This window comes from Vulpes vulpes, chromosome 12 (assembly GCF_048418805.1).
Source record: "Vulpes vulpes isolate BD-2025 chromosome 12, VulVul3, whole genome shotgun sequence".
Taxonomy (NCBI): domain Eukaryota; kingdom Metazoa; phylum Chordata; class Mammalia; order Carnivora; family Canidae; genus Vulpes; species Vulpes vulpes.
In genome coordinates, this window is record NC_132791.1 from 76,841,812 (window position 1) to 76,857,893 (window position 16,082).

Sequence of the window (16,082 nt, forward strand, 5' to 3'; positions counted from 1 at the left end):
GCCACGTCGTCCTGACAGTCTTCGCGGACTTTCTGTGTATTTTGGCTAAGCAGGAAAATGTCGGAGACCGCGCCAATTGCTCCTCCTGCTTCCGCACCTGCAGAGAAGACACCTGTTAAGAAGAAGGCGAAAAAGGCGGGCGTTGCTGCTGGAAAGCGCAAGGCGTCCGGGCCCCCGGTGTCCGAGCTCATCACCAAGGCCGTGGCCGCGTCCAAGGAGCGCAGCGGCGTGTCCCTGGCCGCGCTCAAGAAGGCGCTGGCGGCCGCCGGCTACGACGTGGAGAAGAACAACAGCCGCATCAAGCTGGGCCTCAAGAGCCTGGTGAGCAAGGGGACCCTGGTGCAGACCAAGGGCACCGGCGCCTCGGGCTCCTTCAAGCTCAACAAGAAGGCGGCTTCCGGGGAGGCCAAGCCCAAGGCCAAGAAGGCGGGCGCGGCCAAGCCCAAGCGGGCGGCGGGGACGGCCAAGAAGCCCAAAAAAGCACCGGGGACCGGCACCCCCAAGAAGAGCGCCAAGAAGACCCCGAAGAAGGCCAAGAAGCCCGCCGCGGCCGCCGTCACCAAGAAGGTGGCCAAGAGCCCCAAGAAGGCGAAGGCGGCCAAGCCCAAGAAGGCGGCCAAAGCCAAAGCCCCGAAGCCCAAGGCGGCCAAGCCCAAAGCGGCCAAACCCAAGGCGACAACAAAGGTAAAGAAAGCTGCGCCTAAGAAGAAGTAAAAGTTGCAGCTCCTGGATGTCTTGCAAATATCAAAGGCTCTTTTCAGAGCCACCCACTAATATCCGGCAAAAGAGCTTAGTAACTAGTAAGTATAGTGCATTTTGCATTTTCCGCTCTTTGCGCGTTCCCAGCCCGCGGTGCTTTTTCACTTGGCCGCCGCTGTCTGATTGGCTCGCTGGCACTTAAAGCAGTTTTGCAACCGCCATTTCGGGTCACCGTTACCGTAGGAGAGACTTGGCTCTGAAAAGGGCCTTTGGCTTTGGGGAAGTAATAGCTGTGAAACTCTTCACTTGCTCTTGGCCTTGGGGGCTCTCGGTCTTCTTGGGCAGCAGCACGGCCTGCATGTTGGGCAGGACGCCGCCCTGCGCGATGGTCACGCGGCCCAGCAGCTTGTTGAGCTCCTCGTCGTTGCGGATGGCCAGCTGCAGGTGGCGCGGGATGATGCGCGTCTTCTTGTTGTCGCGGGCCGCGTTGCCCGCCAGCTCCAGGATCTCGGCCGTCAGGTACTCCAGCACGGCCGCCAGGTACACCGGCGCGCCCGCCCCGACCCGCTCCGCGTAGTTGCCCTTGCGGAGCAGGCGGTGGACGCGGCCCACCGGGAACTGGAGCCCGGCCCGCGACGAGCGCGTCTTGGCCTTGGCGCGAGCCTTGCCGCCCTGCTTCCCGCGTCCGGACATGTTAGAGAAGAACGTGTAATTCTCTTAACTAATTAGGAATTGTTACTATAGTCTCCGATTGTTGAGCGAAATTTCCTTTCCCATTGGTTTGCAGAGCTGTTGAGAGTTAGCCAATCAGAAGGTACTCTGGGTTTACAGTACCTCCGTTAAAGCAAATACTTAACCAATTAGAGATTGAGGTAAAAATTTTTATATATTTCCAAACAATGGGAAATCTTGGATTTTTTTCCCCCTTGATCAGATGGAGTCTTTTGAGGGACTATTCAGGGTATTCTTCGCTAAAGCTGCATAAATTTTTTGCCACCCTGGTGCTAAGGAATAGTAAAAAGTGTAAATGTCACCTCTGGTGGTTTATAGTTTATCCTCCCTACCAGATTCCTTCCCCTAGTTTGTTGAGAGGTACCAGGGGAGCCATGGTTGGCTGTCGATTTTTCTGCTGAGTAGGCAGCAGGAATTGGAACGGTGAAACACAATAAAAGAAAAATCTCTGGGAAGGCTGCGTGGTTGGCTAGAAAGTTCCTGGAGTTGAGGTGACCAGTGGAAAGTAAATGGGTTCTAGATGGTTTGATCCAGGTCCACTTTTTTCCCAGGGCAGAAATGTTCCTATTTATTTCTGGGAAGCCCACTTAATTTTACTGGGAAATCTTGGCAAAAATTGAAGTCCTACAGATCATGATGGGGCTGTAAACCTGGTGGGGAAACATTTGTGTCTTTATTTCCACAAAGTGTAAAGGCAGCTTCTCTTTTCCTTCCATGATGGGTGTAGGGAGCTAATGACAATGGATATTGCAAGTTCCTGTGTTTTTTTTCAGAAATTGGAAGCACAGATGTTTTCTTATCACTTGAAGTACTGCAGATATCTTTAAAAAATTTTTTTTTAATTTTTAAAAAAAATTTATTCATGAGAGACCAGCAGATACATAGGAGGGAGAAGGCTCCTTGGAGGGAGGCTCATGTGAGACTTGATCCCCAGACCTGGGATCAGGCCCTGAGCCAAAGGCAGACGTTCAACTGCGAGCCACCCAGGCATCCCAGTACTGCAGATATATTGAAATAACCTTTATACTCATAGTGAGCTCATGACCCCTTCATTATTCTACATGCTACTCCTAGTTATTTGATGAGTTCCTAATAAAAGATATTATTACATGCACATACTTAAAAGAAATACACTTTGATAACTTTAAAATATTTTATTTATTTGAGAGAGGGAGACCACAGAAAGAAGTAAGCTCCCCACTGAACAGGGAAGCCTGGCTTGGCGCTCCATCCCAGGACCTGAAATCATGACCTGAGCTGAATGAAGGGAGATGCTTAAATCACTGGGCCACCCAGGCACCCCGATAACTATTTTAATTTTGCTTTCTTATTCTGTATGCCTTAAGTATTGAGAAGGTGTTGTCTTTATGTTCCCCCAGACTATCCATAGCGTCCATAGTAGGATAGAAGTCCTAAACTTCTGAGCCTATCTATCTCCAGTGGGCACAATACCTCATACTTGAAATACTTTTCACTTTCTTTCTTAGAGCCTCCCTTTCCTATGCTTATTGTTCAATAGCTCATTGAAATTGACAATTAAAATTTTCTCACAACTAGGTGGGGTGATGTAGCCTGTAAGTATCTTTCTAGTTCTTCTAAGCAGGAGTTCGGTTTTTCCCAATTACAGTTACTCCCCATATTTTCTTCTTTCCAGAAAGAGTCTAAAAAACCTTGATGACATTGGTTTGTATGAGAATGAGATCTGGATAAATGAGGAGAATGAAATATTTACTGAAAAGAACCTTTTTGAAGACAAAAGTTGTGTGGAGGGGAGTAAGGGACAAGAGACCCATGAGCTCTTTAACACTCAGAATGAGATCGCTGGGCTTCTGATGAAGAGGAATGGGGGAATATGAGAATTATGCTAGAATGTGACATTCAATGAGTGGTCAAATGACTAAAGAATATCTCTGTAGTTCCTTACAATTTACAGAATAATCTGATTGCATTCCTTTTTTTTTTTTTTTTTTTTTTTTATTTATGATAGTCACAGAGAGAGAGAGAGAGAGGCAGAGACACAGGCTGAGGAAGAAGCAGGCTCCATGCACCGGGAGCCTGATGTGGGATTCGATCTTGGGTCTCCAGGATCGCGCCCTGGGCCAAAGGCAGGCGCCAAACCGTTGCGCCACCCAGGGATCCCTCTGATTGCATTCCTAGAAAGCATTTGCCTTAGGTATAGTTAAAATACTTGTTTCACAGTGAAGAAAATTGTAGCTTAGAAAGATGAAATGGGCAGAATTGCCTTGTCAGTAAAGGGTGAATCTGGGTCTCACAAGTTTCTATGTTCCTGGGGCCTGTTTCTTTACACTGCACCCCATCTATTCTATAAACTACAAAAGGAGTGGAGTTCTTGGTTTCATTTTTAGGCTCAGCCAGCATGATAGTAGAATTTATATGATTCCCTTGTAGGCCCTTTGTGAGTTATCTATTTCACAAGCCCTTTGTAATGCTTCAGACACAATTAAACATGATTTAATCAATGACCTAGTTTTAGTCTGTATTCTCTATAAATTAGTTTTCAAATTCCTTTCCCTAGGACAGGCCTTGATTTTTCTTTTCAAGGGCATCAGAACGTATTACAATCTTTTTCCATCTCCCCCAATTTTTGATACAGTCAAATCATAAGTAAAGAAGACTAAAGACATTTTAGTGTACTCTCTGCACCAGGAAGTGATAGTGCAGGAAGCTCATTCCCAGTCACTATATTTTACCACTAACCACATGCCTAGAATGGTCTCCCTGTGAGGATCTCTTGGAATGCTCATGTTTGGGTTTCTGATGCTCTTTTGCTGCACAAAGATGGTCTGTCAATTACAGTGGCCAAATCCAGGTTTAGAAAAATCCCAACAGAACAGAATGACACTTCAGGATGGTAAAATATCAGACAGGATCCTGTGTGAATAGTTCTCTCTCAACCATACAGCCCAATCGACCAACCAATCAATATCAATCAGTCGTCTTTTTTTTTTTTTTTTAAAGATTTTATTTATTTATTCATGAGAGACACAGAGAAAGGGAGGCCACACAGGCAGAGGGAGGAGCAAGCTCTATGCAGGGAGCTGGACATGAGAGTTGATCCTATGTCCCCAGGATCACATCCTGGGCTGAAGGTGGCACTAAACCGCTGAGCCACCCAGGCTTCCCTCAATCAGCAGTCTTACCATGGAAATCATGAAGAGCAAGTTCAAATTTTCTTAATGGCAGGAAGGTTTTTATGCACATTGCATAGATCTGAGCCAAAAGTAATTTTTAGGACCAGGCTGAAGTAACTACATTTTGCTTTCTGCTTAGTAATCATCTGACTTCTTACAACTGGAGGAGGCACACTGTATTCACTGCATAGTGTTGAGGTGTTGATTATTCCTGTCAGTCACTAAATCAGGGTGATGTTTAAAGAGTCTAGCTACTGACAGTTTCTTTCTTACATGTTCTCCTTCTCCATTTATACTTGGGGATGATCTCATTGTTTCCTAACCAGCATCTTTATTCCAATGTCTCCAGCCCCTAATTCCTCAATTCTGGTCATTCTGTTAAGTGTCCTATGAATAGGGTCACTGGCTCCCCATGGCCTGAGGCTCAAGTGAGAAATTTGTAGTCTTTTTTTCATAATACTTTCTGCTTGCAGTAATTAGCACTAATAACAACTCACATTTCCTTTTCAATGCCTTCTTGTTTTTTAAACAACTTGGTTCATCTGCCATTCCTTCCCTGGGATAGTCTTTCCAGTTCCATCTCAACTTCCAGCCCCATGAATAAATTACCCTGATTTAAAAATCTTCTCATAATGTGCTTTGATGATATTTATTAACTGGGTGCAATTAGTATCACTGGCAAATGTATCATGGTCCCATTCTTTTTTCTCACTAACTATACTTTGGGGTGTTATTCATCTCTCTTGTTTTCTCTGACTTTAAGTATGTGTTTTTAATTGACTGAGGGTACCTCCACTCCTCCCCCATCACAATATGTACTTTTTAATCCTCATCCCCTTTTTCTCTCCTTGCCCCACCCACCTCCTGTCTGGTAACCATCAGTTCTCTAGAGAAAGAATCTGTTTCTTGGATTGTCTCTCTCTTTCTCTCCCTTTGCCTTTCTTTTTCCCCCTTTGCTCATTTGTTTGTTTTTTATATTCCACATATGAGTGAAATCATATGGTATTTCTTTTTCTTTGTCTGACTTATTTCACTGGGCATTATACTCTCTAGCTCCATCCAAGTTGTTGCGAATGGCAAGATTTCATTCTTTTTTTATGACTGAATAATATTCCATTGTGTATATATACCACCTCTTCTTTATGCATTCATCAGTTGATGATGGACACTTGTGCTGCTTCCATAATTTGACTGTTGTCAATAATGCTGCAAAGGTGCCTGGATGGTCCAGTCGGTTAAGGGACAGCCTTCTGCTCAGGTCATGATCCCCAAATCCTGGGATTGAGTTCTGAATCTGGCTACCTGCTCAGTGGTGGAATCTGCTTCTCCCTGTTGCTCTGCCTGCCTCTCTGCCTACTTGTGCTCTCTCTCTCTCTCTCTGAAATAAATAAAATCCTAAAAAAAAAAAAGAAAAATTATGCTGAAATAAACATAGGGGTGCATGCATCCCTTTGAGTTACTGTTTTTGCATTCTTTGGATAAATACTGGGTAATGTGATTTTTTTGGGTCTTTGGGTGGTTCTATTTTTAATTTTTTAGGGAACCTCTGTAGTGTTTTCCACAGTGGCTGCACCAGTTTGTATTCCCTGCAACAGTACACAAGAGTTCCTTTTTCTGCAAATCCTTGCCAATGCCTGTTGTTTCCTGTGATTTTGTTTTTAGCTGTTTTGACAGGTGTGAGGTGATATTAGAATGGACTGAGTTTTTAATCCTGTCCAATGGATGATATTACCCCTAGATATTATCATATTTAGTAATTTTATTTTGTTTTTCTATGTGTTAAGCCAAGAGTAATAAATCTCTCTGCCCCTTGTATGACCCTCTTCCCCTTGGCTTGACTTATCCATTATCTCTGATACTTTTTGAAGTATGCTGCCTAACTTGTTAGGGCTACTGCAAAAAGAAAACAAAATATTTATAACACTTTTATGGTAAAAAAAAGTCTGATATAAAATATTGGTATTTATCTGTGGGCAGATGGGGTAGGAAGGCTATGAAGAATGAAATGGAATTCCTGAATTGTGTTGATTTTTAGCTGTCATTGCCATAAGAGAAAGTTCCTGGTCATTCAGAGATTATACATTTAAACAAAATGATTCATAGTTAAAGGAAATCATGTAAGCCAGAAATGGATAAACAACCTATCATACCAGTAGGTGCATATAAAATGTGACCTGAGTCATATTTGTGATCCTTCTCCAACAAAATAAAAATAATTTAAAACATTTGATAACAAATACTACCATTTTAATATATACCTTTAAAAATTAAAATAAAATATTTTTTGTGTGTATGTGTTTAAATATGAAGAGTACTGTTTGTATAGTGGGCAGAAAGGCTAACAATTGTCCATAGTCATGTTATGTTTTTATTCTTGTGAATTGGTTATATCTATGTGCAACTGGCTGTAAGCATAATAGTATAATAGAACGTCACAATCATATAAGACCCTGTAAATTTTCAAAACCATTCCATTTTCTCAACAGATTTGAAAGAATTAAACATGCCAGTCTTTCTCTGACAGCTTTTCCTAGGAATAAAGCCCTCAGGGATAAGTGATGATAAGTATTATGTTAATGCTGTTGTTTAACGTAGTAATGCATAGTGGGAAAGTTGTGGCTCAACTCTTCATTGTCTGAAACTTTCCTACTTTTAGTTTCCTTATCTGTAAAAGCACTAATAGAATAATAATTGTATATAATGCATAATACTAGTAGGTCATGATTGAACTTTCCTTATATTTTGGAGTCTTATACCTGACTTCTGGCCCATTGTGACCCACTCAATAAATTTATTTCTCCTTTGGAAAAAGATCTATTAAAATTACACAAACTCTATCAATCTTTTATTTCTGTAATCAGGAGTGCACCAATCAGTAATATGGTTGTCCAATAATTTTTTATTTTAGATTCTAATTTAACTAACAAATTTTCTGAGCCTTTGTTTTAGGCAAAGGACCATTCTAGATATTCTGATGGATTTAATAAGACAGAATGTTTTCTGTGCTCAATATGTCATGTCTTGACAACCAACATCTGGTGAGATAGAAATACATATTAAAAAACTTACTGTGCTAGAAACTCAAAGAAAGTACAGGATATAGAAAATCACAGTCTAATAGAAATGCCTTTATCCAGCATGGCAAATATCCAACACTCAGGTGATTTTAGTTATGGATTGCTAAACTCTTCTCCATATGGACCCAGGGTTCCCTATTCCCAACTCCCCAAGTCTCCAATGCCTGATAGAGTTGCAAGAACATAAATGTTTTCTATAAAATCTCCAGGACTTCTAACTATGACTTGTGTACTTTATTTACAGCTTTGTCCCTCTTAAATGTACCACCTGACTAATCTTTTTCCTTAATCTTTTGAGGGGAAACAGCCCACTAAAATTTTTTTTTGATAGAAGCCTCTTAATTCCATAGTTAAGTGTACCTTCTCCCATCTCCAAACTCAGATCTGCAGAAGCATTCAAACAGATGAAATCCTTCCAAATAGTATACAGTATCCTAATTAGGAAACATCCTCCTACATTTCCAAATAACTGCCTGAATGGTTTCAGAACAGAATTCCTGGCTTCTCTTCCATTGGGCTACCAGTTTAGGAACTAAGGAACCTGTTATTTCCATCAGAAGGGAATATGTTTCATAAGTAATAACAAAGTCGTTTTGTCTTTTTTTAAAAAATATTTTACTTATTTATTCATGAGAGACAGAGAGGCAGAAGACACAGGCAGAAGAAGCAGGCTCCACGCAGGGAGCCTGTTTTGGGACTAGATTCTGGGACTACAGGATCACACCCTGGGCTGAAGGCAGGCAATCAACTGCTGAGTCACCCAGGCGTCCCAAAACCGTTTTCTTATAGGGATAGTAGAGAACAAAACATTTTCTGCTAGAAAACTATCCAGCTTCCAAAGGATTGTCATGTTTTATTGACAAATAGAAGGTACTCTCATGAAATTTAATTTAAATTAAGATAGAGAATTTAGGAAACCTGAAATAGACTTTTGAAAGAGTGTTAATTGAGGGGCAGCTGGCTGGCTCAGTTGAGGATGTTTCAGGTCTACCCAAAAAGAACTAAGACTTTATCATCATAAAGTAGAACCGGCCTTCGGGGAGTGTCACGGCATCTATCAAAGATAAGGTGGTTGGCTCTGAAAAGAGCCTTTGGGTTTAATTAAAGCTGGAATCGAATTAGGAAATTAGGCTTTAAGCCCTCTCCCCGCGGATGCGGCGCGCCAGCTGGATGTCCTTGGGCATGATGGTGACGCGCTTGGCGTGGATGGCGCACAGGTTGGTGTCCTCGAAGAGCCCCACCAGGTAGGCCTCGCACGCCTCCTGCAGCGCCATGACGGCCGAGCTCTGGAAGCGCAGGTCGGTCTTGAAGTCCTGCGCGATCTCGCGCACCAGGCGCTGGAACGGCAGCTTGCGGATCAGCAGCTCCGTGGACTTCTGGTAGCGCCGGATCTCGCGCAGGGCCACCGTGCCGGGCCGGTAGCGGTGCGGCTTCTTGACGCCGCCGGTGGCCGGCGCGCTCTTGCGGGCCGCCTTGGTGGCCAGCTGCTTGCGCGGGGCCTTGCCGCCCGTCGACTTGCGCGCCGTCTGCTTCGTGCGAGCCATGGCTTAGCTGCAACGCAAAGAAACCGCAGAATGGGCTCATCCCTCTCTTTATACAGGTAAAGAACCACTCTGATTGGATAATGGGCAATTCCAATTAGCAAACCGTTGCTCGACTCCGAGCCTGTGGAGGGATGCTGCAGGGGTGCGGCTCTTCCGTGCACGTTTCTGATTGGTTGATTTCAATTAGCAGATATCTTCCCACCCCCCCTTGAAAAAAAAAATTGTTATCCGTTTCATTTGTGATGCTTCACAACTCGTTAATTATAGCTAATAATAATTTTGGAGTTTTCTCCTGTGTGGATAGATAAGACAGTCTATTCGGAAGAGAAAGCGGTTTAGGATTTCTCTTCTTTAACATATGTACGCCGTTTGCTGAATTTAACTCCTTTTCATCTGCGTGGTATTTCCGGTCCTTACCTATTTGCAAATTCCAGTATCTAAGCATCTCATGAGTTCTCTTTCGTTATGTTTAGAGCAAGTATCTAGTGCACTGTAGCATGGTCTCCTAGGACATAATGTTAAAACGCAAAGGATTTATTTTAGGCTTCACGTTTTAAAGTTGCAATATCTTGGAGCCCCCGGCTCTTCAGTATCGGTTTTAACTCAAGTTGGTTTTCGGACTACGCGGTTTGGTTTTGATGAATTAAAAAAGTCAGCCGGGGTGTAATGGCGAGAGTTCTGGGGAAAAGGTTTGCGAGGCGGAACCTTGGAAAAGATGGCGACGATCGAGTGTCTTGATTTTTTTTAATAGCAATGGTCCAGCCTCTCGGGATTCTTGCCGGAAGAGACCCGAGGATTCCTGGGCAATTTGTCATAAGCCCGAAGAAGCTAAAATCACCACTGGACTGGGATAGATAATAGGACTTCCTTCCTTGGTTTTCGCGTTCAAATCTGAAGGTTTCTACTTCTCAAAGTTAAAAGTACGTTGGGAGTTTATTGGGAGTTGCGTTCGTTGTTCTTTTTAAGTGAATGTACTTATAGTAATGTAGCCGTATTGCAAATCAACCTATTGGAGTCCTGAAAGCATTCGTTGATTTGTCCAATAAAAACGCAGATTTGGAACTCACGATTTACATACTACTAATCTATTGGTCAGTTTTTGTCCAATGAGAATTCAGATTTTTTTGAGCCTTCTTTTGCATGTATTTGCTATAAATCTTTGGATTTTTTTTTCCTTCTCCCGTTCTTCCTGTGGGTCCTAATTATTGTAGTCTAGTCATTATCATCCCCGACCCAGCCAAGTACGCGCCGGTCCCCAAAAAGGGCTCCAGGAAGGCGGTGACTAAGGCGCAGAAGAAAGATGGCAAGAGGCGCAAACGAGGTCTTAAAAACCGATTCCATCTACGTGTACAAGGTGCTGAAGCAGGTGCACCCCGACACGGGCATCTCGTCCAAGGCCATGGGCATCATGAACTCGTTCGTCAACGACATCTTCGAGCGCATCGCGGGCGAGGCGTCGCGCCTGGCGCATTACAACAAGCGCTCGACCATCACGTCCAGGGAGATCCAGACGGCCGTGCGCCTGCTGCTGCCCGGGGAGCTGGCCAAGCACGCCGTGTCCGAGGGCACCAAGGCCGGCACCAAGTACACCAGCGCCATGTATATGTTTTCCTACGTTTTGCTTTACTTAAAGGCTCTTTTAAGAGCTACTCACATTTGCAAATCGAGAGTTTAGTAACAGTTTATAGTTTACAGCACACTTTGGTATTATGCATAAGTTTGGTGAAATGATTACAGTAGAAGCATCGCTAAAGGTGTAAAAGTCTGGTTTTGGGGTCTTCATTAAGTCTTTAATTTGTACTCTTTCATCTAATCGAGACTTTAAATTGTTTTGTAGAGTGCTACCTGGATTTTAAAGTTGCCTATGCTTAAACTACATGTTGGATTATTGCTTTAAATACAATTACTACTTGATAACAATATAGGTTTCATAAAGGTTAAGTCGTCCTATGCCTTTTTTGTTGTTGTTGTTACAATGGACACCAAGTTTCAATTTTAGTCTTATTGTAGAAACTGAACTAAGCCTGGGGAATTACTGGACCCCAGAATTTAATGTTAGCTACTGATGTAGACTGCTTCAAAGATGATTCTGCAGGTTTGCAATAAAATGTTTTTATCCTTATTTTGCCTTTATGTTACTAATGTAATCAACTGTATAGCATGTTTGCTAAACATGTAAACTAAACTCTGATTTGAGTTACTTTTATATTTTTTCTTGCCTTCAGTATTTACTTCTGTATTCGCTTAGAAAAAAAGAAAAGTAAAACAAAACCAAAAATATAAGAGTAAGAAAAGATCTTGATACGCACCAATCCCACAACATAAGGACATCAAGAGGTTTCGTGTGTTAATTATTTAAAAGTAGACCGTTTGTTTTCATGCTGCTGAAAGTCCAGGTAAGGATTTATAGGCTTGGTAACAGGGAGGACTGTAACACATGAATTTTGTAGCTCAGTGTTCAGGGTATGCATGAAGGGTTACATAGTGGTGAAAGGGAATGTTGCCACTATAGGGTTTCTCCCTCACCCCTTTTTTCCTTTTTTCAAATATGTGTCTTCCATTAGAAAGAGATGGCAGTTTCAGTTCATTTCATCTGTTCATTTAGATGGGACACATTTTGCTGAAAATGCTGAGTTGAGTGTGTTGGCTAAGTGTATTAGTTATGTATTGCTGCTAATACATTACCTTGAATTTACTAGCCTCAGACAACACAAATGTTATGTGACAGTTTCTGTGGATCTGGGCATGGTTTTGCTGAATCCTATATAAGGATGTTATTGAGATGTTAGCTGGGATAGAGTTTTCTTAGATGCTTGACTGGGGAAATACCTTACAAACCCACTGGGTGGTTGAATTTTCCTTGTGGTTGTAGCGCTGAGGGTTCCACTTTTCTTTCTTTTGGTGGTTTTTCTAGTGTTTATTTTTCTGGTTATAAAAGTAATACATGAGGAGCACTGGGTTGGGAGACATTTTGAGTCCTGTAGCATCTAGACAGACAGTTCTTGGAACTTCCATTTCCACTTTCTTGCTGGCTGTTGGCTTCAGGGCTTGTAGGCAGTTAGATGGAGGCCTCCCTCACTTCCTAAAGAGTCCCCCCGCAGTTTCTTGTCCTTTGGGCCTGCCAGCATGGATATTTGGTGTATCAAAGTTCGCATACAAGAGTTGAGGAAGACACGTTACTTAATAGACTTAACAGGTCAGATAACCTAATCAGATGCAGAAAATTACATCCTGGGCAGCCCCGGTGGCGCAGCGGTTTAGCGCCGCCTGCAGCCCAGGGCATGATCCTGGAGTCCCCGGGATTGAGTCCCACGTCAGGCTCTCTGCATGGAGCCTGCTTCTCCCTCTGCCTGTGTCTCTGCCTCTCTCTCTCTCTCTGCATCTTTATGAATAAATAAATAAAATCTTAAAAAAAATAAAAAAAAAAAAAAAAGAAAATTACATCCTGTCGCCTCTGGAGTACTCTCAGATTAGAAACAAGTCAGAGGTCATGTCCACGCTCAAGGGAGCTATTTCACAGAAGGGTGAATACCAGGAGGGGGAATGCTGGTCACCCTCAGGCCATAAGCACAGGGACCCATCAGGAAAAATAAAAGGCACCTAAGAACCCAAAGAAAGTTAAGATAACGGTTCCCTCCTTCCCCAGGCTACGTTACTCTGGTTCAATTTGCTTTCAGGCAAGAACTGTTTCTTAGAAGTAAGGAGAAAGGCTACAAACATGTTCAAGTGCTTTTAAATAGGCTCCTGCCAGTGACGTTCCTGTGAAGCCAGGAAGCAGAAAATAATTTGCCTGGGTTATTACTTTGGAGGATCCTTCTCCCCCCTTTCCTTTGCAAGTACTGACACATGAGAAAACATTGTGTGGTTGAAGGCTTGGTGCCGTTGTATGCCCCTCTGGCTTTAAAGCTGAGAAACAAGAGGTTTTGAGACATTGTTGCTTTTATTATAGGATATCCGGGAATATGTAACACGGTATAGCAAATCCCCAAATCTATGTGGCTTAAAAATACGTCATTGGTAATCAGTTTACATGATCCACACAAATACTTTATGGGGGAGAGAAGTCCCCATGTACCACCTAGGCCTGCTTATTGGTGCGTTCAGTTTTTGAGTTCAATCGGCTTTTCATTGAGCCCTCTCTAGTTTCACAACTACTGGCTGATCAGTCCAAATTTAACAAATTTTTTGAGTTGTGTAGGCTAGTAAAGCATTACAAAACCAGGAACGGATTTAAAAAAATCTATCCCACTGGTGTGAATCTCATTTGAATTGCTGCATTATTTATTGTATTCCGGCAGTAGGAAGCAGGTTATATTGAAAACAAACTTTCAGTGGGCAGCGGGATGGCTCAGCGGTTGAGCATTTTGCCTTTCTTTGCCTTAGGGCTGTTGTGATCCCGAGGTCATGGGATAGAGTCGCGCTTCACGCTCCGTTTAGGGAGGAACCTTCTCAGTTTTCCTAGGTCTCTGCCTCTCAAACAAAACTTTAAAAACACACTAAATACAACCAGAAAACCTTTCATTCCTTTCTTGAGGGTGTTAAGGAAGCAGAATACAAATACACCAATGTCATCAGCTCTTTCAAAGGAGTAGATTGTGTGGCCCTGAGAAGGGCCTTTAGATTTTTTGCAGAAGTCGAGATTGTGGGAAAGGTCTTAGCCGCCGAAGCCGTAGAGCGTGCGGCCCTGGCGCTTGAGCGCGTAGACCACGTCCATGGCCGTGACCGTCTTGCGCTTGGCGTGCTCCGTGTAGGTGACGGCGTCCCGGATCACGTTCTCCAGGAACACCTTGAGCACCCCGCGGGTCTCCTCGTAGATGAGGCCCGAGATGCGCTTGACGCCGCCGCGCCGGGCCAGCCGCCGGATGGCGGGCTTGGTGATGCCCTGGATGTTGTCGCGCAGCACCTTGCGGTGGCGCTTGGCGCCGCCCTTGCCCAGCCCCTTCCCGCCCTTGCCGCGGCCTGACATCCCTACAGAGTCAAAGTGGAACCAAAGGAGAGAATGTTCGGGTTGACGAGCGACCTTCTTACTTATAGCCCGGTGGCGGACCTAATTGAGAACTACCAAGGAGGCGGGGCCCGGCCCCGCCCACATTGCGCGCGAGTCGGTCCACCCTTCTGGGCGGAGGGAATCCTGCCTTGAGTCCCTGTTCCTCCCCTGAATTCTCGGAAACAAGCTCTCTCTAAGGGCGTGTAAGGAAAATCCAGTTTATTACGGGACTGAAATAATGGCACCTCTCAGGCTGGCATCTGCTTCTGAGGTTTGAACTGTTAGGACCCTAGTGCGCCGTGGCCTCGACGGTGGACTCGGCGTGTACCAAATTCTACCTCGCTTTGAATTCTAAACGCGTGCCTGAAATGTAGCTGAGTGTCGGGCTTCTCTCCTCCCCCTGAATCCTGTTTGTACATTTTATTTATTTATTTATTTATTTATTTATTTAAATCCAAAAAAGTAGTTTTATTGCTTATTCACTCTCCGAGCTATTTCACAGGAGCAAGTAAGGGGTGCTGTGTGGACAGCCAACACTGCTGGCAGGGGCTTCTGGGTTGTCACAGGCTATGTGCCAAGCTCATGCTGGCCACAAGGCTATCGAATAGATTAGAGACATGAGGGAGTTTGAAGAAATTTGTCATTTGATCTGGAACAATCTGTAGGGAGGTCCTGCCACCACGTTTTGGACTAAGCCTTTCTTTCACCTTCAGTTTGTCTAAGATGCTGTGGGTACCCACTCGGGTGGCCCTAATGGCTCTGTGCCGAAAAGAGAGCTAATGGCTCCCAGATGTCACTAACAGTGAAAGAGCTAAGGGGCAGGCTTCATTGTCTGTAGAAGCCAGTAACATGTCACCAAGGTCCAGATAAACATCTGTGGGGGGTCAGATGCCAGAGTCCTCATCCTCATAGGGAGGGCAGAAAACAGTTGGATCTGCAGCTAAGAGATGCTCTTTGCACAGAACTGTCTAGGCCCAGCTTGGGACAGGGCAGTCTGTTCCCTAACTTCCAGTGTTAGTTTTCAGGTTTCTCAGCAACTCTATTTGGAATCTCTTTTTCAGAACTGAAGAATCAAACATTCCTAGTGAAAGTATTTCATGAGAACCTTTTCAGCTTCCTTCCAGACTCTGAGGTGCTGGAAGGAAATGCCCAGCCTCAATTTCCTCAGTGGGTCTTGTCCACCCCTATTCTCATTTTGCCTTTGGTAGAGGCAGGGGTGCAGCCTGCCGCAGTCTGGGTTCAGGCTAGAAAGCTTCAGGCTGTTGCTGGTATGTCCTCCATTCAGTTGGCAAAGTGGGACAAGCCCATAGGACACCACATCATCAGTTTCGGTCTGAAAGACTCTGCTGGTAGGGGGTAAGGGGACTGATTTATAAGTAGGGAGGCAGTGGGTACAGGGAAGGTGGGATAAGCAAGCAGGAGGCCCTCTAAGAGTTCCCATCACTGAACTGCTCTTTTAACCATTTCATATGCTGAGGGGTCACTGATGTTTGAAAAACTCCTGCCACAGGGCACAGGTGCCAGGGAAGAAATGTGTAGAATTTTAGGGAGAACAGCAACTTGTTTCTGGCGCAATGCTCTTTAGAGCCAGAAAGAGAAAAAGGTGGTGCAGTCTCTAGACCATCTAGATTCACAGAAAATCATGAGCAGGTTTGGAAAAAAATTTCTCTTCTTTGGACTGAGGTTCAATAAAAGAACACATCTCTTCTCTCTGGAGACTGACTTTTTTCACTTGCAAGGTTGGCACTGGCAGGTCCACCATCTGTGGAGAAATATATTTTCTTATAGTGGGCTGAGCTGGGAGGCAATCCTGTGCTTCTGGCTATCTGGGCAGAGTTGTAATTCTCCCACACTGCAGACTCCTGAGGATGGGCTAGGTGTCAATCTTGCT

General features: G+C 44.1%; 4 protein-coding genes and 1 pseudogene across 8 annotated transcripts in view; 2 read left to right on the forward strand and 3 right to left on the reverse strand.

Annotated features, from left to right (window-relative positions):
• LOC112910302 (histone H1.3) overlaps positions 1 to 16,082 on the forward strand; it is a 24,481-nt gene continuing 8,399 nt past the window's right edge. For 2 of the 5 annotated variants that reach the window (XR_011995640.1, XR_011995641.1), the window contains exon 1: positions 1 to 800. Coding sequence is in view for 2 of the 5 variants with exons in the window: in XM_072728942.1 (XP_072585043.1) it covers positions 58 to 684 (627 nt within the window). In the remaining 3 variants the exon portion in view is untranslated. Of the gene's footprint in view, positions 801 to 9,955; positions 11,411 to 16,082 lie in introns of those variants that run through there. The other 3 variants (XM_072728942.1, XM_072728943.1, XR_011995642.1) reach the window with 2 other exon arrangements.
• On the reverse strand, positions 934 to 2,351 carry LOC112910304 (histone H2A type 1-H-like). Its single transcript, XM_025986550.2, has one exon. The coding sequence runs from the start codon at positions 1,390 to 1,392 to the stop codon at positions 934 to 936; it is 459 nt and encodes a 152-aa protein (XP_025842335.2). The 5' UTR covers positions 1,393 to 2,351.
• Positions 8,794 to 10,029, reverse strand: LOC140594617 (histone H3.1). The gene has a single exon (XM_072728945.1). It carries the CDS (start codon positions 9,202 to 9,204, stop codon positions 8,794 to 8,796), a length of 411 nt encoding a protein of 136 aa, XP_072585046.1. The 5' UTR covers positions 9,205 to 10,029.
• Positions 10,363 to 11,410, forward strand: LOC112910322 (histone H2B type 1-O-like; annotated as a pseudogene).
• On the reverse strand, positions 13,146 to 14,583 carry LOC112910323 (histone H4). The gene has a single exon (XM_072728950.1). The coding sequence runs from the start codon at positions 14,168 to 14,170 to the stop codon at positions 13,859 to 13,861; it is 312 nt and encodes a 103-aa protein (XP_072585051.1). The 5' UTR covers positions 14,171 to 14,583; the 3' UTR covers positions 13,146 to 13,858.

Coding starts and splice junctions, on each gene's coding strand:
- LOC140594617 (XM_072728945.1), bottom strand. CDS start 9,204: ATGGCTCGCACGAAGCAGACGGCGCGCAAGTCGACGGGCGGCAAGGCC.
- LOC112910323 (XM_072728950.1), bottom strand. CDS start 14,170: ATGTCAGGCCGCGGCAAGGGCGGGAAGGGGCTGGGCAAGGGCGGCGCC.
- LOC112910304 (XM_025986550.2), bottom strand. CDS start 1,392: ATGTCCGGACGCGGGAAGCAGGGCGGCAAGGCTCGCGCCAAGGCCAAG.